General features: G+C 45.0%; 1 protein-coding gene across 6 annotated transcripts in view; it reads right to left on the reverse strand.

The window, feature by feature from the left end:
• FLI1 (Fli-1 proto-oncogene, ETS transcription factor) overlaps positions 1–8,531 on the reverse strand; it is a 94,558-nt gene extending 86,027 nt beyond the window's left edge. The window contains exons 1-2 of one of the 6 annotated variants that reach the window (XM_074849061.1): positions 8,517–8,531; positions 578–659 (exon numbers count right to left, since the gene is read on the reverse strand). In XM_074849061.1, the coding sequence (XP_074705162.1) occupies positions 578–616 (39 nt within the window). In that variant the 5' untranslated portion in view covers positions 617–659; positions 8,517–8,531. Of the gene's footprint in view, positions 1–550; positions 660–2,714; positions 3,678–8,516 lie in introns of those variants that run through there. The other 5 variants (XM_074849063.1, XM_074849060.1, XM_074849059.1 and 2 more) reach the window with 5 other exon arrangements.
• Between the last annotated feature and the right edge of the window lie 12,518 nt (positions 8,532–21,049).

The following is a 21,049-nucleotide window of genomic DNA, read 5'->3' on the forward strand; positions in this document are numbered from 1 at the left end:
TCCCCTCTAAATCCATTTTGCAATGTACCTTTCAAAAAACATAACTTCACATATCATCTTGCATATTGAATTCAGTAGTTGGCGCAGCAGAGAAGTAGAGGGATATTAAATGAAATTTAGCTCTGGTTCAAGACTAAATGGTATCTAGGAAATCAGAAAATTGGAAGCCAATTTAAGAAACCACTATGATATAACATTGGTAGCACACCACCACTATCATATTGGTTTCAGAGCAACAAACCACTACTCTAATGTAACGCAGGACACCCTCCCTCTAATACTAGTTACAGCATAACCCATCAAACCAAGCATCAATGCATTATACAAGACCACTTCAACATATTGTTGGTCCCTGGTGATACAACTTTTGACTCAACCCTGCATATTTCCAGAATGATAACTGTGATACTTGAGACTCTAACCCCTCTCCCACCAAAGGCAGAGGTTTGGGTTGTTTTTTTTTTTTTTTTCTGCTAAATTCAGTGAGAATGAGATTTTCAACGAATACAACTGATTGTGAATTTTGGAGGATTGTAATTTTTGACATTACCTGTTTAAAGATGCTGTCATGTCTTACCTTGACGTAAGACGAAGTGTCTGGTACAGTCTGAAACATCCTTACTTGTTTAATAGATATATTTAAAGGTCCTAAAATTGACCTGAAATTAAGAAAAAAAAAAATAATCAAATACTATATACGAATATAGAAAAGTAAAGAAACAAAGCATTGTTTAAAAAGTAAGATTAGTAATAAAATTTAAAGAGAAGTGATCAAGCATTTAAGTGTACCTTTTAAAGGACAGAGAAAAACGTCCACCACAGTAACTAAAAGCCAAGTAACAGACAGGACTTCATAAAGTAGGGTTTTATTTCTGTGCTCGATTTTGCTTTTGGATTCCCCCCAGCCCCCCCGAGGAAAAGAGCCTTCTTCACTTTTGACCAGAGCAGAGGGAAATGTTTGACATTTGATTAACTGAATTTCTTAGCCAACAATTAAAAGCCAGCTGAAATACTCATGTTTTCATGTCGAGACTAGTTAACCCTATTGACTTGTATCCAAGGGTTTCACTTGGTCTAAATGAAGGGCAGTTGCCTTTCGTGACTCATTGAAACCATTCCGAGCCATTAACCTGCCGGCCTCTATTGATTTAAAGAACCTTTCTCACCAATAATAATTAAACAATAAATTAAAAAAAAAATAGCGAACGGAAGTATCATTCCAAATAGCAATAAAAAACCCCAGGGTTGTCAATCTCAGCCCTTCTATTTCGGATAGTGCCGTTACTCAAACGCGGCGGTGCTTTATCTCAGGCTTGCATCAATGCAATACATCTGTTTTTCTGTACCTCTAAGACTTGATGATCTCCTGATGAACAGGTTTTTTTGCCTCCCCCGCCCCCCCCAAGTCATCACTACAGAGATGGAGAGATTAACAACGATCGTGAAAAATGTAATGGTGTGTGGGAAAATAAATCTGCAGTCACTAAAATATCCGACAACTAGTTTTTCTACCCTCTCCTCTCAGGATTTTTAGTCGCCTTGGAAAGCGCCAGAAAGCGATTAGCTGACTGTAATTAGTGCATCGTTAAGAAGCACGAGCCCCCCCCTCCCCATCCCGCCCTTAGCGTGTAAGTGCTGCTATCCTGACGGTCCCGTTTTCCCGCGGTGGGAAGGGAAAAGTTAGAAATTTACCCAGAATTTACTATAGAAAAATTATACTGCAGAATTAGTAATATGCATGAAGAGTTGCGCCCAAGTGGTCAACTCCTGCGTTGTTTTTTTTGTGGGTTTTTTTGTTTTGTAAGCTCTTCAGGAAAAGCTGTGGGGTCCTAACTGCAGCTAGTTCAGTTCGTCCAGATCTAATACAACCCAGACACCGCTGGTTTATCACGAAATATCCTTCGCCTGATGGATGAAGCAGCCCGCGCCCGCCAGAGCTGCCTGTGCCCGCAGCCCGGGAGCTGCCAGCCCGCCGGTGGAAGCCCCGGGGAGCCCCTTCCTCGCCCCCAGCACTGCCAGGGAAACACCTCCGTGCCCCCAAAGCCAGCGCCACCGCCTTGCTTTGAAACAGCTGCTGTTTAAAAACCAACATCAACAACAAAAATAGAGAAAGAAAACAAACAAACAAACAAAAAAAACCCCAAACCAAACCCCGCAGCCCAACAACTCTGGAAAAGTTCGCTATCTGCACGTAACACCCCCCCCACCCCCCACCCCCCGCTCCTTTTATTGATTTTTTTAAAGCATTTATTACGCGGCCAGCTGGCACAGAAGGGCAACTGATTATAAAATCGACAATGTGTTTCTGATAAGTACAATTCTTTTTTTCTGTCGTCCTCCCTCCTAACACATTCCAGTTTCTTTTGCTTCTGAACTTGCAACGGGGGGTGGGGGTAGACAGAGTTGAGGGAGAAGGTAATTTTGCTTAGCCAGTAAATTTTCTGGGGTCAAGGATTCACATATCAGTTTCCCCTGCTCCCCTCTTTACCCCTGATGAGCGCTCCCCCCACCCCCCATTACCTCCCTCTTATAATTACGCATGTTCATATAAATAAATACATCTACATATGTGGAGCCAGCCTTAAGAAGTCTGCTGTGGATTATTTATCAATCGTATTGCCCTGCCAGCATCAGCCGCAATATAAAAGGGCCTCTCAAACTACCTTTAGATTCGCTTCTTGCTTATTCTTATTACTATTATTTAAATGACTCACCTTTTATACCCTTTCCCCTCAACCAGTGGCAGACCAGTTTGTAAAGATCCAGGTTGAGACCAAAAATAAAACTCCCCACCAGTTCTGGATTACTACCCTGCCGCTGCAGTTTTGCAAAGAGGAGAGATTAAACTTGTTAGATCCAAAGCAGCGCTGAAGTTAAAATTCCCAGCCCATCCAGACAGGCTGCATCAACCAGGCATTTCCTCAGGGGGCTTCTGTAATGCTGGCAGCTCCGGGACGTGCTTTCCTTTCCCTCTCTTCTATGCCCTCTACTTTTCATTTGATTTCCGTTTTCCCCCTTATCAATATTTCAGCTGCTCCCTCAGATTAATCATGGCTATGTGACATCTTCGCCCAATGAGCCCGCTTGGCTCTACTCGCAACTTTAAAGAACAAGGAGGAAAAAAAAAAAAAAAAAAGAAAAAAAAAAAGTCACAACTTTCTTTAAAAAATATTGCTGAGGAGTCAAGCCGAAAAGAGACGCTGAGTGGAGCTCAAGTGCTACTTTAAATCCCCTTTTTAAATAAGGAAGTTTCAAATATCCGTTTTTAAATCATCGTTCCTTACTTTGAGCTTTCTTTCCTGACTCTTACCTTGAAAATAGTTAACCCATTTCCCCCTGAAGCAGAACTGAAAATATGACAGACGACGCTGCAGATGCACGCGGCTGGAAAAGGGAGACGAAATCATCTCGAAACTATTCTCTCTATTGGAACAAGAATTCAGCATTTCTCTCTGCAAGCCGAAACCTCCAGATCCTTTCAGCTATTTAATAATACCCTATCAAATAGTAACGCGTTTAGGGAGTGAAAGGAAACAATTCAGGGATATATTGTTTTCAGGAATATATTCTTCAATTCAGGGATTTTTTTTTTTTTTTTTTTTTTTTCCCCACACCGGGGTCACGTTTCTGGCGCATATTGTCATCTCAGAAGGGTTCGCAGATAATATTTTGCACTAACCTGGGGAAGAAACTTCCAGGGATTTTAGTACGACATCAATTTTAAATGTAACCCTCAGAAGGGTTACCAAAACTATTTGGAAAATGTCCTTCCACTCTCTATTCTCTTTCTCTCCTTCCCGGCTTTGCCCCAAATTCCAACATATTGAAACATTTTTCTCCTTAATAAGAGGAACATATAAAGTGAAGGGGTGAAAGGGCAACTTGGGAGTCGTGCCTAGAGCTCCGCACACAATTTACTCTCTGGTAGACGAGGCGTTTAGCATTCCTCCCAATTTCCAAGGAAAACAGACTCAGACCTGTACCCAGTGACCAGGGACCTCGCCAGAGCCACTTTTTAATATAGAAATTCTTCGGATTCTTTGTTATTATTATAATTGTTGTTGTTGTTTGCGTTCAGAGAAACAAGCTTCCTAGGCAAGGTAAAGCGACAGGGATTTTAGGCAGAAGGTAACTTCCGATGGAAGGAAAAATCAGAGCGACAGGAGGGACTTGTGAGGTGCGCAGGAGAGAAACGGAATCGCCAAAAAAAAAAAAAAAGAAAGTGTTGTCATTTTTAATTGGCTTTTTAAAAAAAATATCGCGTGCATCGGGGTTAAAAATGCCGTTTGCAAGCTTTAATCTCATTATTCTGTGGGGATGCGAACAACTCTTTCTGCACACTCACAACCGAGCTAGCTAGGGACCGAATCAGATCACATTTCAAAGTCATTTTTCATTCTTTTCTCACGTTTCCACGTGCGAATTACAAAAAACACGGAGCTGAAGAGGAACCCCGAGGGCTTACTATTGTGTTAACAAAACCCTCTTCCTCTTATTTTCGTTGAGGGGCAGTTCACAGGCGTTTGCATCTCTCCCCCGTGCGTTTTTCCCGCGAGTTTCCTTTATTTTTTAAACAAACGCGCCCAAAATCTCAGCCTGGCTCTGACAGGAACCACTGAGCACACGCGCCTAATAAGCTGCAATGAAATAAACTTTAAAGGTTGGCGTTAACAAAAACTTAGGACGTAAAGCACTTACAAGTTCAGGGGAAATGCTTGCCCTGAATCCTGAGCTGGGTTTGCTACCCCTTGTAATCAAACCCCACAGTCGAGTCGAGAAACCCATGTGGCTAGTTGCAGTCATCTTGGGAGCTTTACTAGCCCAAAAGAAAATTGCTGGCAAATTGGAAACAGCTGTAGCATTGGAGACAAAAAAAAAAAAAAAAAAAAAAAAAAAAAAAATCAACCACCACCCCCCTGCCCCACTCCTGAGCAGAGAAAGTTACAGAAGTTTTGTTTACACAAATAGCTCCAATGCAGACATGACATTTCAAGTTTTCATCAACAAACCGTAGGTGACTTGTGTGTAAGCAACATTTCAACATTCATCAGTGGCAGTGATTTTTTAAAGATGCCTATGAAATCTCTGCCTCTCACACACAGGCGCTTCCAGTCGGCTCCTGTGGCAGCTGCTCTTGCCTGTGCCTATGCCCCCTTTAACAGGGTGCTAGCAACACAAACAGTGACTTAAAACCCACAAAGAATTTTATCCAAGGTGGTGGTGGGGGAAACCTGACAAGTGCTCGATTCTCATAAGCCTGTTGGACAATTGCTAGAACAAATGAAACGGTGGAAAAGCTCAGAGTCCTGCAAAATGTGCTCTTTTCATGTTTTCTATTTATTAGATACGTTAAGAGAAAACAGACTCATATGAGTCCCAAATGTAGGCAGAATATTAAAAGAGGCATGTGTATGCTCCAGCAATTACAGCTGAATTTGATTAAAAACGTCATGAGGACTGCAAAAGCAGGAGTTACCTGATACACTAACCCTGAGGTTGCTTTAGGATGAATTATAACACAATTCATTTTATTTTAATAGGTCACTATAAGATTAACTGTTTAAGGATGGAGCTGTGCTATAAATGTTTACATCAAACCAGAAATAAGCAAGCTTTACTTTCTGGTTGTTTAGAAATAATGTTTATTACATTTTAAAATTCCTCAACATGTTAATTAGAAATAAGGGGAAAGTATGTGAAGTCAAACGGGGTTCCAGTGTTTGACATGTAACCACACACACACTTCTGCTCTTCAGTTTCTCTTTCCTAAGAGGAAAATGCGGTGATTTTTAACTGGCCATCATCATTTCCACATGCTATGGGAACATAATGACAACAACTTTTTTTCCCCTGCTCCTTTCACAGTCTTGGTCCAAAATTTGAAGGCATTTTGTAGCTTGGGCCCATGGTCAAGAAGACCAGCCTGGGGAGATGACTCTGAGTAGGCCAGTGGAATCAGTCACCACAACAGCCAAATTTGTGTGTTTGGGAGGGAGAAAAACTTGAAGACCCGTCTGTGACCGAGGGGCAAAATCTCACAGGCATGAAGGACTTCAACACACCTTCCCACTTTCTGTTCCCAAGGCAGGGACTGTGTCTTTGAACTTGCTTTAGCTGGTACAATCATATAGGTCCAAGAGACTGAATAAAAATAGCCTCATAAATTCCCCCTCAAGAAAGAAAGGGTGAAACAGAGAACTACCATGGAGAGATGTTTGTCTGATTTTTCATCTGGTATACTGCTGGGGAGTTTTTGGATGAGATAAGAACCCCTCTGTGGCTGATTTTTTTTTTTTTTTTCCCATTGCTATCTTTAAGCAACATCTAATGCAATAGGTACTTGTGCACAGCTGGAACTCTAAGGAGCAGTTGAATTTACTTATCATGAAGCGTAATAGTTCCATGCTGCTGAAATGAAAATATTCATTCTATAGGAAATTCCTACCCGTTAAATTTTATTTTCATTTACAATCGACAAGAAAGGCAAATTTAGAATTTTAGCACGAAATGAAAATGTTTACTTCAAGGAAAACTGAAGTGATCATCTCAAAAAGGTTTCACTCAGAGAAATCAGAAAGACTCATTTCAGTGATGATAGGCTGTTTCATTTTCACTAGTCAATGTAACTAAAAGCACTTTGATAAATTCCACTTGCAATCAGCAAAACTGCTGTAAATATATTTGGGAAAAACATTTCAGCTTTGCTAAATCATTCTCTACCATGAAAAACACCTTTGAAATAGAATATGTTTCACCCTGGTCTAACATTAATGATGAATGTGATAAGTATATTAAAATAAATAATCATAAATTATTGATAAAATCATTATCACAACAAAATAAAAGCTTTAGTTACAGAGATAAAATGAAGGGATAGGAAAAAGGAATTGCCGTCATTGTTAGATTCTATATTATGCTTGAAAAAGGACTGTTAGGTGAAGGTTCATGTATGTCCCAGGAATTATAAATTCTGCTTAATGGGAACAATAATCTTTCACTTTTGCTACACTGTCTTGATTTGAGGACATGTAACTGTTCGGACTATTTATTTTGACTAGTATTTATAGTGAAGTTAGAAAAAGCGTGGGGTTTGGTTTTGTTTTTGTTTTTGAAGCCATGATCCTCTACAAAACATTGGAGTTTCCACTCCCTATTGTTTATAAACATTTGAGGAAATTATTTACTGTCCATAGGACATCATGCAACTCTCCTGTTAAACCAGTTTTGGTTTTTGACTGGTCTTGTTTGATCCTCAGATCATGTGTTTTGTTTTTCTTTAGATTTCTTACTAGATTTTAGAGATATCCTCCCGCAGGTTAGGTTAGGCAGAATATAAATGTTATAATGAAAGACATTTCCTGACTTAAATACAGTTTAACAGACAAAAGGGCGGGAAGGGAAGTTTAAGGACAGGGTGGTAAAGATCTTAGGTCTCACAAGAGCATCTCAGCAGCAGGAGCAGGACAGAAATGATTGCAATGGGGCTGTGAGGGAGGGGCCCTGCGGCCCTCTCCGCACCAGACAAAATGGCGGGATGCGTTGTGAGGAGCATCCCGCCCTGTCAGTCTCAGCCCGTCAGGGGAGAGCGGCCCCCTGCGATTGGCTGTTCTCACCCAGAGGGCGGGTCAAGGGCCATGGGCAGCCAATGGGAAGTGTGGGGCACCTCACACCTCTCCGCAGGGGCAGTGAAATGGCTGTCGTGTCGCTCCCCTCAGCTGCCATGGCGGCTGTGGCACTCAGCACGTTCCTCCCCAAAATCCCTGTTCTCCCACCTCTGTCTCGCTCCCTCTTTTGCCCCCCTTTTTTTGGAAGAGGGTGCCTCTTCTGCACCCTTTTTTGCCCTATATGTCTACTGTGCTCCTTTAAGGAAATAATACCAGTATTTATCATCCCAAACGAGCCCCTACCACTCTCTTTCGCTTTCACACACCAGCATAAACACCTGCCTAGCTGACACTAACTAGAAAAATAGAAGAAAAAAAGTAAAAGAAATTAAAACAAGCCTCTTCCTCCAGCAGCGTTTTGCCTCTTAAGAAAAGAGAAGTAGCGGTGACCCCAAGTTCACTGCAAGATTCGCTGTTACTTTGCTTTTTCTTCATTGATTTTACATGAGGCACCTCTTCCAGGAGAAGAGAACATCAAAATCTTTCCCTGAAATACAAAACTCAAGGATGCCCTTGTCTCCTGCACCGCTCTCCCTCCTTGCATAGTCCAGCTCCACAGCTTGATGCCTTTGTGTCTGCTTGCTCTGGGATTTCTTCTTTGCTTTCTTTAAACAAATCCCTGAAGTCCTGCACTGTGCTGATGGGAATCTGCAGCTCCCTTAGAGCCTCCCCAGCCATTTTTGGCTTGAGCTCCTGGAGTAGCTGCTGCTCTGGAGAGACTAGGCAGCCTGTGAAGACACATCTGGAGCTCTAAAGGCTCTCCATCTGCTCTGGTGTCCACAGAAAAACAAACAAACAAGCAAATTCACCAATTATTTCTTTCCAGAGGTTAATTTCTTGAAAACATCTCACCTTGTATTTGAGCCAGTGTGGATGGTAAAGGAGGTGAGCAGGAGGGAAGAGAGCGAGAAGGAAGTCGTTTCCACCAAAAGGCAACATAAACAGCTGAATGCGTGAAAAGGAAAAAAAAAAAAAAAAAAAAAAGCTGAGGTGAATTAAAGAAAAATAAATGGCTAAAACAAGAGCTTGATGCGATTCCAAGTGTTTTGACATGGAAGTATGTTTCCCATTCCACTTCTCTGCAGAGAAGGTTTCTCTTCAAATTAGATGAACCATAAAATAAAAAGGAAATTTAGAACAACACTGTAAAATGGTGTTTTACAGCCCTTTCCACAAAAGGTTTTCCCTTGAAGAGCTCTTATACCTTGGGCCTTGTCTACGCACTATCATCAGACAGCTTGGAGTATACCAGTCAAATTAAAGCATTTCAGTGCCCGCTCCTCCCGAGTGAGGCTGCAACCTTTTTGGTGTAAAAGGTGCTTTATGTGAGAATAACTATTCCCATATGGAAAGGAGCGATGATTTGGGAAATCTTTCTGGTTAATATTATGAAGTGCTTGCTGTGAGCATTTGCTTTATCATGAGATGGCTCAGTGACAGGGTATATCCCTGTTTGCTGACAGGGCCTCCAGGACATCCCTACCAGAATAGAGACAACAGAAAGTACTGAGTTCAATAGACTTTATTTTGACCAGTGTTTTATGGGCCAAAGACATTGTCTGGGACAAGAAGAAAGTAATATTCCTTATGGAAGGAAAGAAGATGGGAGGAATGCATATTTGCCTCAGACAACAAAAGTGGAGGGGATGAAACAGGGACTTGAAGGAGATTCACGGGGAAAGGTGTGTGGGTGAAAGAGGAATCTGTGTGAAGGAGAAGGGAAGGCTTGGTTTGCTTTTGGGAAATATGCTCTGAGGTGCCTGGACCAGGGGCACTGCCTGGAGCATTAGTTAGCCTCTGGTGGCCTGAGCTAGGACTGTGACAACAAGGGGAGCAAAACTGAAGATGCTGGAGCAAGTTAACTACAGAATAGCTGCATCCAAATGAAAGGTTGGACCAGCCAACCAAACAAATAAATGTGAATACCGTTAATTCAGCCAGCTAAATCAGTACAAAATCTGTGGTGGTCCAGGCTCTGCAGCTGATTAATGGCTGCTGGAAATCAATGTCACTATGGTCTCCATAAGGTTCTCTTTCCCCTCAGTAGCTAAGATATGAAAGGTATGCCATTAATTACAGATTTTAAGGTAAAACCGGACCATCTCTCCTGAAGGACATGATTTTCTAATTTTTTCTGGTTTAGAAACAACCCTCAGAGCATGAAGACTTCATCCAGTTGGACTTTCAGAGAAAGAGTATACAACCTCACTTTTCCATTCCACAGCCATGTTTAGAGACAGGTTTTTGAGCTGTCTAGAACAATGTGAATTACTGTTCTCTGATATAACTAGCCTGGATATTTTTGTCTTTCAAATACATTACAGATGAAGCCTACACACTTTTCCAGTTACTATCAAAAACCTTGTCCACATGGGGATAAAAGGTGATTATAAAAATATCCTAGTGACCATGTGAACAGCTACTACCTCGTCCTGTTGATACTAAGCCACATTGCTCTAGGTGGCATATGAACAAAGACCAGATGATGTTCCAGACCCCAGAGAGCTTCTAGATTTACACAACACATTATAAAACCCTGTAGTGTGATAGACCGAGCTGTGAGCTGCTGTTGAAGCCAGCATGTGCTCTGCAATCCTTGAAAATCAAGCAGTTTATTTTAGGAGCCTGCCTATGGATTGAGGAGCTTAAATTTGGGCTCCTAATTGGAAAATATTCCAAGACTATAAAGAGATCAAGATGTTTCCCTTTTCCATCCCAGGCACGAACCCCTCCTGGACAATTACAAGCGAATCCCCTCTAAGCACTCCTGTTTGCTGCGGGAACTGAAGTCGTGACACTGAGTCACACATCCTTGGGTCTTTAGAGGTGTCCGGTTGCTCACTCGACTTGTTGACTCTGCTCCAGTCACTAGCCCTATTTCCTGGACTTATCTCACCGACCAGATTTCCCCTCCTCTCTCTCCCTCCTGTGGCTCATAAACACTTGAAATCTACTGTAAACCCAATCTAGGCTCACAGCTTGTTGTGAGTACAAGCAGCAGCAGATAGCAGGAGATAAGGAGCGAGGCCACATTGTCTTTTTCCAGCCTGCACTGAGAATTCACTTTTAAATCTGAAAATTGTTTGCTTAAGGAAAAGGAAATGTGCATGTGTGTGTTGGGGGGCAGTGAGAGAGGGGAGGAAAAAGAGGAAGGGAGCTGTTTTAGAGACCAAATTGGGTCGTACGAAAGGGAGGATTGATGGAGATTGATGAAGGAAGTTCAGTGAAGGTCCCGGTGCAACAGGCACTTGTAAACCTTGTGCTCCTGTTATCCTGCCCTGTTCCTAAACATCAGACCATTCCCAAAGGGGAGGTGGTGTTTCCGCAGTGGAGCCCTTGGATGGCCATCTCCCTCCCGGCACTCTGAGGCCAAGTTTTGCTGGAGGGACACCCAGTGAGATGTTGCTCAAGCCATGGGGAAGGGCTCCAGGCTGTGTCCACGTGAGAGAAGTTCTGTCGAGCTGCAGTGCTGGTCTTGTCACTTAATCACTAAACTGGTAAAAAATCCCCCTGTAAACACACTTATACCCAGTGCTCAAACTGGGACAGCAGAACGGTAGGGGATCTCTATTTCCCCTCTCCTGTATGCATTAGAAGTGCTACATATTTTATGTCCCAGCAGCGCTGGATGACATATTGTCACTTGTCCTTATCAGCTACTGCTTACATCAGCAGAACTAACTCATTTCACTTCCCAAATCAAGAGGGGATCAGGTCTAACTGCAGACTTTGGTAAGCACAGCTCTGTTGACGCCTGTGAAGCAGCATGATTCCTGCCTGACGGCGCTCTGCCGGCAGCGTTACGGTGCTGGGGTGGTTATAGTGACAAAAAAATGTACTTTTACAGGTGCAGCCGACTTTGCTCATGTGGTGGTTTTATTGCACAGCTACAATGCGTAGCCGGAGCAGCTCTGTCTGCGCTAGGGGTTTTGTGGGCTACGTGAATACTCCTGTGCTGGTAAAATGCTCAGGGTGAAGGAAAACTCTGGAGCTACATGGCTATAAACACTTTTATACAACTGTTTCTGTACAAGGCAGGGATGGTCCCTTCAGCTGTATCATTACAGCTAACGCAGCAAAGCTTTCTACCACAGATTTTGATCACAGTGACAAAGGTCCCACTGGCTCCTACAGGAAGAGAATCCTGCTCAAAGTAAGCACATCCAGCAGCCCCAGAACGCTTCTCTCTGAACCGTGCAAAATTTCCTTTTGATCTTTGAGGTACCAAGATATCCCAACTTCCACAGATCAGATAATGACTCAGAGCCCGAGGCAGCCCAGGTCTGAAGGGAATGATAAAGAGAGTTTGTGATCCCTGCATGGAAAGTGTTATGTAAATTTATGAATTGATCTGATGGTGCTGAAGTCCATAAAACCCGCCGTTGACTCCACTGGGTGCAAGATTCAGACCTTCTTTTGCGATAAATTTGGAGTCCTTGGGACACATTCCTTTAGAAGCTGGGATACAGCAGAGATACAACTAACACAGGGAAATTTGAGGGGCTAATCCTCCTCTCTGTGCACACTTAAGATCCAGGCAGCTTTAAGGTGCATGTGGGGGAAGAACCCACATTTTTACAACAGCTTTCAGACCAGCTGCCTCTCAAGAATTGTCTTTGGGAACAAACGTGTTGGAAACACTAAGAAACAGGGAGACATTCTGAGGCATAAGAAAGTAAAGAAGAAATTGGACTGGCCATTGGTGTCTTCTTTATCAATGGACCAGGCACATCTCATTTGGAAAACCTGACTTCTTTCCTGGGATCAGAGAGGCTCTGATGAAGCTCCAGGAGCCAAAAGAGGAGTATGAGCCACTGATTCAGCTGGTGACCAAGTGCTCCACGGAGGCAGTTCCTCAACTTGCAGCAAGTCAACTGCAAAAAAAAGTCTTTACCTATAGATGTAAATGAGTTCTAGTCAGACTCAAAAACCTCTCTGGCCCCAGGAAATGACAGTGGCAGTTAAGTACCAATGTGCTTCGTCACATGCAGTTTTAAGAGTCTACTTTGCAGACCTGTCCTTCATTTTGTGTTTTGGTTCCCCATCTGCAAAACAGAGATAATAGCATGGCTCCATTACACAAAGTCATTGTGGAGATAACTATGCTCAGATGCTATGGCAACAAGGGCTGTGTAATATTGAAGATAGCAAGGGATGCTAAGGGCAGAGAGCTGGCTTGTGTCAAGCATGGCCTTGTGCTGGGAAAGGATGGAGCAAACCAGCAGAGCCTCCCTTCATCGGTCCTTTCCCAGAGAAACTGTGTGCAGGCCTCATGTGGGGAGTGGCTGAAGTATCAGATGATTTTATTTTAGGAAGGAACAGCAGTCTCAATCCATGCGGATTCTCTGCTCCATCACATCGTCTCACCTCCCCACCCCACTGTCTCTGACGTCCCTCAGCAAAGTCCTCATCTTGCTCGTGTTTATGCATTGCCACTGAAGTAGAAGGGGAATGAAAGCAGATGGCAGCTGCAAAACCCCAGCTTTTATGGCTGAACTATCAAAAAACCAGCCTCAAAAAATATGGGGTGGAAGTCTGGGGGCCTGGAAAGCTGCTGAAATACCACCCCTGAGACCCTAGCTGAAGTCAGGTAAGGTCTTTTTGGGCTTTCCCTCACCTGGACCCTTCGTGGTAGAGTAGTTTCAGCTCCTGTTCTCCATCCTTGCCCATTTCCTGGCTCCCACTGCGACACTTTGATTCATAGGGCCCAACCACCCGTAACCACCCAGGGAAATAGAAGCTAAGCCAGGCAGCTATGGTCATTCATTTTCCCCTCAGGGGGAGGAAAAGAGGCCAAAGATAAGATCGCTTCATTTAAGCCAGAATCCATTTTTCACTGGCCAATTCTCACAAGTGTGATCCCTCCAGAAGGAACAGCATGGCTGCCACTGTCTTCAGTAGAATCAAGACCTAAGCTATCTGGAATAAGATTCTTTGTCCTCAGAGCCACCTTTCCTTGGCCGGTTCCCCACCCTGCACAATGCAGACATTTCCTGGGAAGCAGGACATTTAGCTCTGCCACAGGCACACCAAATGACCCCATGCCTCAGTTTCTCCATCCCTGTTCATCAGGACTTTTGACATACAAGTGTTGGGCATTTCCACTTGTCTGAGGAGCCCTGGTGACAGCTCCCTGTCTGAAGAGCCCTGGTGACAGTTCCTCATCAGCTTGGGAGGAGACAGGCTCTCTCCCATTTCCCATCCTATTATCCTCTTCATAAAAACGAACTTTCATCAGGCCTATTTTAAAATGTTTGGGTTTTGTTTGCTACTGTAATCATTAGCTAGCCGCCAGATGGCAAGGCAACACAAGCCAGCAAGCTTTCCAAGTTTCTGGTTAAGACAATGACACAATCGAGGACAAATAAACAGAAACAGAAGAGCAGAACGTAAGCGAGCGCAGAGCACCAGGACGTGGAGCAGGAGGGGGCCAGCCCCAGAGAGAGGATCAAAGAGGCACCCGTCCCAGAGGGGGAGTGCAGGTCGTGGCTGCAGCCTTGCCCTGGTCCTCGTCTGCCCTGGCACCCAGCAGCAAATCATCAGCAGAGGGTGCAAGGAGTGTCCTGGAGAAGGATGCAACAGCATCGCATGGCGACTGCTTTATTTTTTTTTCTTTCTTCGTTACAAGATGTTCTGTGGACAGCAAAATTAATAAAGCCTGGTTTCCTGTGGGCTCGTGTTCCTTGTCCCCTAACTCATCACATTCCTCCCACTGTGTCCTCTCCGACAGGCGAAGATTAGGCCAGGGCTGGGCTGGTGCTGATTAGTGCTGGCCGCTGAACAGAAGGCATAACATCAGAACCCTGTCCGCCTCTTCCTTGGTGGGGGGCTAATCTGGGTCTCTCCCCTCCACCCAGCTGCTGATTTTTGCAAAATCTCTAGAAATTTAATTATTCTTGCGACATCTAGCCTTTTAGAGGCTGTTTGGTTGGAGTCGATCATGAGGTAGAGAGGAGAGGGATAAAAAGCAGATGGACAAGTGGGAAGATTGCTCAAGCTTCCTTTCGTTAGGAGCCGGGCTAACCTTCCCTGCTGTGCAGGTTCAGCAGCGCTGAAATGCTGCACAAATGTCTCTTGAAGTCAGACTTTCTTCCAAGCGTTTTCAAATTTGAAGTGCCCTGTTTTGGTAGTTGTCAAATGCTTACATTTTTTTTCCATTGTGAGAAACATTTGGTTAGAAAGAACCCTTTGATTCTATTTCAAACAGCACGAAAGCTTAATATTTAGGTGTTTTGATTCTTTCAAAAATAAATATTCCTATTTTCATGATTCCTTCCACCCTTTCCTTTTTTTAAAACATATTTTAGCTGGAATAGTCAAAGCTTCAAAATCATCGATGAATCAGAAAGTGCATTTTTTGCACTGCTTGGTGGAGTTGCTTGTCCTGGGGGACCTGGCTCATTGTTGGCTGTTCCTCGTCTTGTTCTCACTGTGATGTTGCTGTTGACTTCAACGGGACCAAGATACAACCAGCTGTCAGGCAACGGTTTTATGACTGAAAGCTAAAAGGTGCTTACACTGCTACCATAAATAAAATGCTTTGCCAAACGCAGGCTTGTTCCTGATGCATCTGTAGTGTCGGTGCACTTGGCAAGTGTTGGGATGAAGGATGAAGGATTGCCGCAACCCCGAGGTTGAGCCACGCAGGCTGGGGCTGAGCTGCAGGCAGGGCAGAGCAGAGCGTATAGGCTTCCTGCCCAGGCTATATCTGCCTGGTAATTATAGATACAGCCGTGATGTCACCCAGGGTGGAGATTTACATTCACCAGCATGAAATTTTGCATGAGCAGCCTGTAAAGCAAGGCGACGATCGTCCCTCCCAAGCACGCGTGCAGATTAATGGGTCTGCGAAGGAAACCATCACCCTTCTGCCTTCCGCCCCGTACCTCTCTGGCAAGCAGAAAGCTGCTGTTTCGCCTCAGGAGAGGGTGACACTGCGAAACGCCTCTGCTTTGCCTCCGAGAGGGGAATTCTTTCCATTCCTCTCCAAAGCCGTGCCCCAGATTTTGTCCTGGAATAAAATAAAATCCTCTGAGGATTTACTGCGGTGTTTATTAAAGTTTCCAGCATGCTCCATGTGTCTCCTACACACCTGAGAAAGACGAGCCTTACTCTAGAAAGCTCGCCATCCAAAACACCTCCTCACCCAGCAGAAACGTTTTCTCTGGGCAGACAGCCACATCGCAAGCTGAGTAGCTGGTGGAGGGTGAATTATTCCTATTACTTAACATACTGCGAAAATAACAACCAGACCACTTACTCCAGAGCTCCCGTGAGAGTCTGGGCACAAGTTGAGTAAGAAGTGGGTGCCACCACCCGCCATGGGTAGGCCACTGTGAAGTGACTTGTATACCACGAGTGGTATGTGTGCCCGTGAAGTGGCTCCTGACACTAAAAAGTCCCTTGTGCTGGGTGTTGTGATTGCTGGTCGATTCAGAAAGTGATGATTTCGGCTGCCCCACAAACTTGTGGAGCCTGGATGTCCTCCCTCCCCGTCTGCATGGTCATAGCTTCCAGCTGAGCTGGCTCGAATGATTGCAACAGTTGAAACAGCAGCACTTAGGGAAAAATGTATCTCCCCCCCAAGACTGGAGATACCCGAAATATTTCAAAACGCCAGCTTTCCCCATGTACAAGTGTAACTGGGATCACAGCTCTTTTGTTTTTAAGTTTCACCACACCATGTACACACTTTTTATCTGCTAAATTCAGATCACCTGCCAAGGTCACAGTGATCATCCCTGCTCCAGAGACCATCCTGTGCAGCAGGGCACAGACAGTTCCTCTATAATTAGTCACATTTTTCTTCATATTGAAGAAAATACAATGTGACCCAGAGAAAGATGTTGCAGTTGGCGGCATGTGGAAATACTGGCAAATATTTTTCGCTGAGGCCAGGACCTCACTGTTCTCTACTTTAATCAGACTCCTTCTTTCACTCATGGTAGTTTCACAAGGCATAGAAAGATTTCCAGTTTTCAGTGCTTGAGATTATTCACTGCCCTGATGCATCTCAAAATTGCTAAGGAAAGATATACATCATGGTATTTTCCACTTGGCTGGGCAACATGAGATGGACCCAGTTGGAGGCAAGCAACCTTGGCAGACAAGAAGGATGCTGAAGCTTCCCATACTGCCAGAGACAGGACAGCACCACCCAGAGAAAAAAATGTTATTTGTGCAAAGAAGCCAGTTTCTGCTCCCTGAGCTTTAGAGCACTTATTTTCCTTATTTATTTTATTTAACCCCTCGCTCCAGGGGAATTAAATGATGCAGAGGGTAGAACTCAAACCTGGGCAGAGTGGCAAGTAAATCAGGTTTGCTGGTGAAGAGAAATCTCTCTGCATTTCTGCCTGGGCCTTTTCTAAATGACTGCAGAGGAATGAACACAGGCAGGCTCCAGAAAGGGTGGTTGAAAGGCACTGAGTGGAATATCTGTCTTTATTTAACTTGGAAGCAACACTGATATTGCCTTTCTATTGCCTACTGAGGTCACCACTGCAGCCGGTCGCGCTTGCCGGCTCCTGGCTGCTGGGACGCGCCACCCAAGACCCGCCGGCTTCTCTCTCCGACAGCTGGCCACCATCGGAGGTGTTTTTCTTTGCACCGCCAGTTCCCGGTCTCGCCAGGAGACCTGCTTGCAAGCCAGCGCCTGTCACCAAACCGGAGTTCCACCTCTGCCAAATGATTCATTTCTCCTGACTTCAGACTTTATATATTTATATACATTTATATATATTTATATGCACATATATATTTACATATGTAAAACCTACCGCAGCAGTGCCTGGGAGGTGGAAGTGCCCTCTTGTGGCATGCTGTCCCCTGGCTTTGCTCCCAGGGATCCCTGTCGCCAGCCAGGAGGAGTGGGATGGGGGTCACGCTCTTGGTGGGACGCAGCAGGGGTGGCCGCTTTGAGCAGGGTTGCAGGGTTGGGTTCAACTCCCAGCTGCAACAAGGCTCAGACCAAGCAAGACAAAATGTCCCACTGTCTGCCTCCAGCAGCGTGGCACGGTGCACAGATGAGCAGATCTGAAAGCTCAACCGAGGTACAAATGTCACGCAAGATCATCCAGACCCAGTCACAACCTTTCATCTGTGATTACTGGGCTTTCTTTAAGCAACCACATAAAAATTGTAAGCAGAATCAGGCCCATCAGTTGGCCAGGGCTACTCTGAGCACTTGGAGGCATGGGCCAAGTTGGGGTCTAACGTCCTTGGGCCTGTCATTGATTTGCCAAGTCAGGCTAGGGAAAAGACGGGTAGTTTTGCATGGGTTTACACCTGGAGAGCTCAGTGTCTGAGCTTAAATCAATGAGATTAAAGCAATGCAGGAGGTGGGCTGGGGCACTGGGTGTAAGCTGAGAACTTACTTCAGTAAGGCTGAGGTTAACCAGAGCAGAAAACCAGATCACGATGTCCCCATGCAGGATTGCACCAGCCTAGGGGCACTGGTGTAACCCAACGAGCTTCCCTTTCTACGGGGACATGTCCTCCTGCCCTCCGAAATGGGCATTTGTCCTTTTTAGGTATGGTAACGCGGCAGCGTTTCCGGGCCGGGCTGTCTGCACATGCAAGGACACCCCATGAAATCAGCTTCTGCTCAGACCACCAAGTGAAGATCATCCAAGCAAGGACTCAATTCTTGGTTTGAGAGGCTTGGGTTTCCATTCCCACGTGCTCTTTGTGGATGATCTCGGGCAAAGTGCTGCACCGGGAGTCACGAATGCCCTGCGGCGCCTTGCTCCTCTCGACTTCCCAAATTTTATCTCTGCAGAGCTGCGGAGTCCTGACCACAGCCCGTCGTGGTGCCTGTTTGCACGTTGGGATGAGTTTGCAGAAGGGGAATGAGAACACTTCCTTACCACCCAGGGATGCTATAAATACAGTAAAGACTATGTCATGTGCAGATGAAACAGGCCATAAATGTCCATCAGAGACACCAACACAGCATGAGGGCTACAGATCTGTGCGGGGTTGCCCTTGGGAGGCAGGTGTCTGAATCCCCCTGGCTTTTATGGCTTGGTGACCGGGCATGTGAGGGCTTCTCCCTGGGAGCAGGGATGTTGCTCACACCTGTGTTGTCGACATGTCATGAGGCTTTCGTGGAAAGTCCTATCATGTCACATCGAAAAGAAAGCTGCAACCTACAGGCTTCATGAATATTTCTTCTTTCCCTTTTTTTCACAGTTATTTTTTGTTGTTGTTTTTGCTTTATTGGTCTGACCAGATGTTCTAAACATCTGGCGACAGCATGTTTATTGTTTAGGCTCTTCTGCATTATGTTAGCGCCATAGCAGCAGAGAAAGGAGCACGAATGTCTCTGTCACATCTTCTGCAGCGCAACCCAGATCTTTCAACATCTTTGCTGCTGGTCAGTTAGTGCCCAGTGGCATCCTCTGGCTGGAGGGTGGCTGGTAGCACACTGTCCCCTGGCTCTCCTGCCATGGCCCCAGTTAAACTGGGTGACCTCCAGTATTTCCCAGTTCCAGGAAGCCTAGTTTTGAGGCGTGGTACAGAAGGAGATGAATAATCAACGGGGCTAGGTCTGAGGTCTGGCTTTGGTAAGGCTCTGCTTCATGACCTAGGGAAAGTGCCTCTCTAACATGCTTTAAGAGCCACGTAATAAGTCACATGTAAAGTTCTGGCTGGAAGTTTTCCCTGAAGAAAGGTAGTGATAAAATACTATTTTATTTTCTAAGTGAAAAGATTTCACAGACTTGCCTCAACTGTAGAACGGAAATGTTATTAGGAAACTACAAATCAATATTTTTTAGTTATTTAAAGAAAAGAGATAATCTGTTATTTAACAAAAATAAATTGGGGGCATAAGGTAAAACATTTGTTTTTCCACTTTTGAGCTGAGAAGCCCATTTTATATGTGTGTGGGGAAAAAAGCCGTGCACGCGTTCTGGACAAGCTCCATTTATGAGCATCCCCCGTCTGTCGCAAGAGAGCACACACTGTCAGCTCTCCAGCTGTGGTTTTGAACTGCCGGCCTGCGGTGAGCAGGAAAGTAATTACTCTATAGCGCCGTTTTCACAGCTCTCTTTTATGGAGACAGTATTGTCTGGAAGCTGGGTCTGTCTCGCTAAATATTCACTGATAAAGCTGTGGCTCGCTGCTCCAGAAGTGAAACAGGAAATTTATCCAACACCTCTGCGGAGCCGCAGAAAGCAGAATGCTGGAAGGCTGGAAAGTGTAAAAATTATTTCAAGGTACAGAAGTCCTTGGCCTGGGCTTTGGGTTGTGAAAATTGAGGTTGCTCTGCTGACATCAATACAGATTTGCTGCAGCAAGGTGAGGAATTTCATGATTGCAAAGGCATACTCCCAAGCAAAATTGTCCTCCCGTGTTGTGGTCTTAATAATAAAGCTCCAAACCAGCTGGCTGCTCTGTCTTACCTCAAACCAAAAGGGGATTTGTGTTTTTACCATATTACCCATCAACTTCAATTATCTTCTTTTTCCCTCTGTGGGAAAGAAGATCCATGAAGCGAGCCAGAAGGGAAAGAAATACATTTTTATAGAAACAAATGTGTTAATTCTCCCATCTCCCCATCTCCAGGGGAGTGGTTAGAGAAGGGGGGGCTGTGAATCAGGACTGCTGGATCTTATTTTAGAGAGACTTTCTGAGGGATGCCGAGGGGATGCTTTGTGGCTCATCGGCCAGTGTGGATGGTGCTTTTAAGGAGATACAGAAGAAATCTGGAGCCACCGAGGGTTTCAGCTGATGTGGCAGGTTGCTGCGTCCCATCTCCCAGGTGTCTCAGCTTTGTGCTGAAGGGATGGACTATGTCCTATGCCTACCCGGGGGTCAGGATGTATCGAGGATTAGAGGAATTACCAAAGGCTTGCTGGGGACTGCCAGCAAGCTAGCAGGGGGTCGGAAGGTTATCAGCATGATGGAGAAGCTATATTTCTTGTATGTCTTTCCAAGAGAGGAAAAAACCTCAGCTGAGTTGGAAAAGCCCCATCAACTTCTCCTTCTCAGTGGCACTATCACCTAAGATTTAGGGGACATCAAAGAGGTCCCCTGTGCCCCAGGGCAGTGACTCCTGAAGGAGGACAGGGTCTACGAAGTTGTTTTTCTCATGCTGAGACCTGATGGAGGGCACAAGGTGAAGGGCGGGCGATCAGATGGGGCACGAACAGAACTGAAAGAGAGCTGTGAGCAACCCAGGGCTGGCCCGAGGAACGTCCCCCGGCAGCAGCGATAACTGATACAACAAAATGGAGAACTGCCTCGTCTTTCTCTCTCTCACTTTGGGGAAGTGAGAGGGAAATCTACTGCAGAGTGCCTTCAGATGCTGATGAAGAGGTCCAGCAGAAGCATATGCACAGTCCTGGAGAAGGATGATGTTTCCCTTCGAGCGTGGAAAGAGG

Source organism: Strix aluco, chromosome 23 (genome assembly GCF_031877795.1).
Source record: "Strix aluco isolate bStrAlu1 chromosome 23, bStrAlu1.hap1, whole genome shotgun sequence".
NCBI lineage: Eukaryota > Metazoa > Chordata > Aves > Strigiformes > Strigidae > Strix > Strix aluco.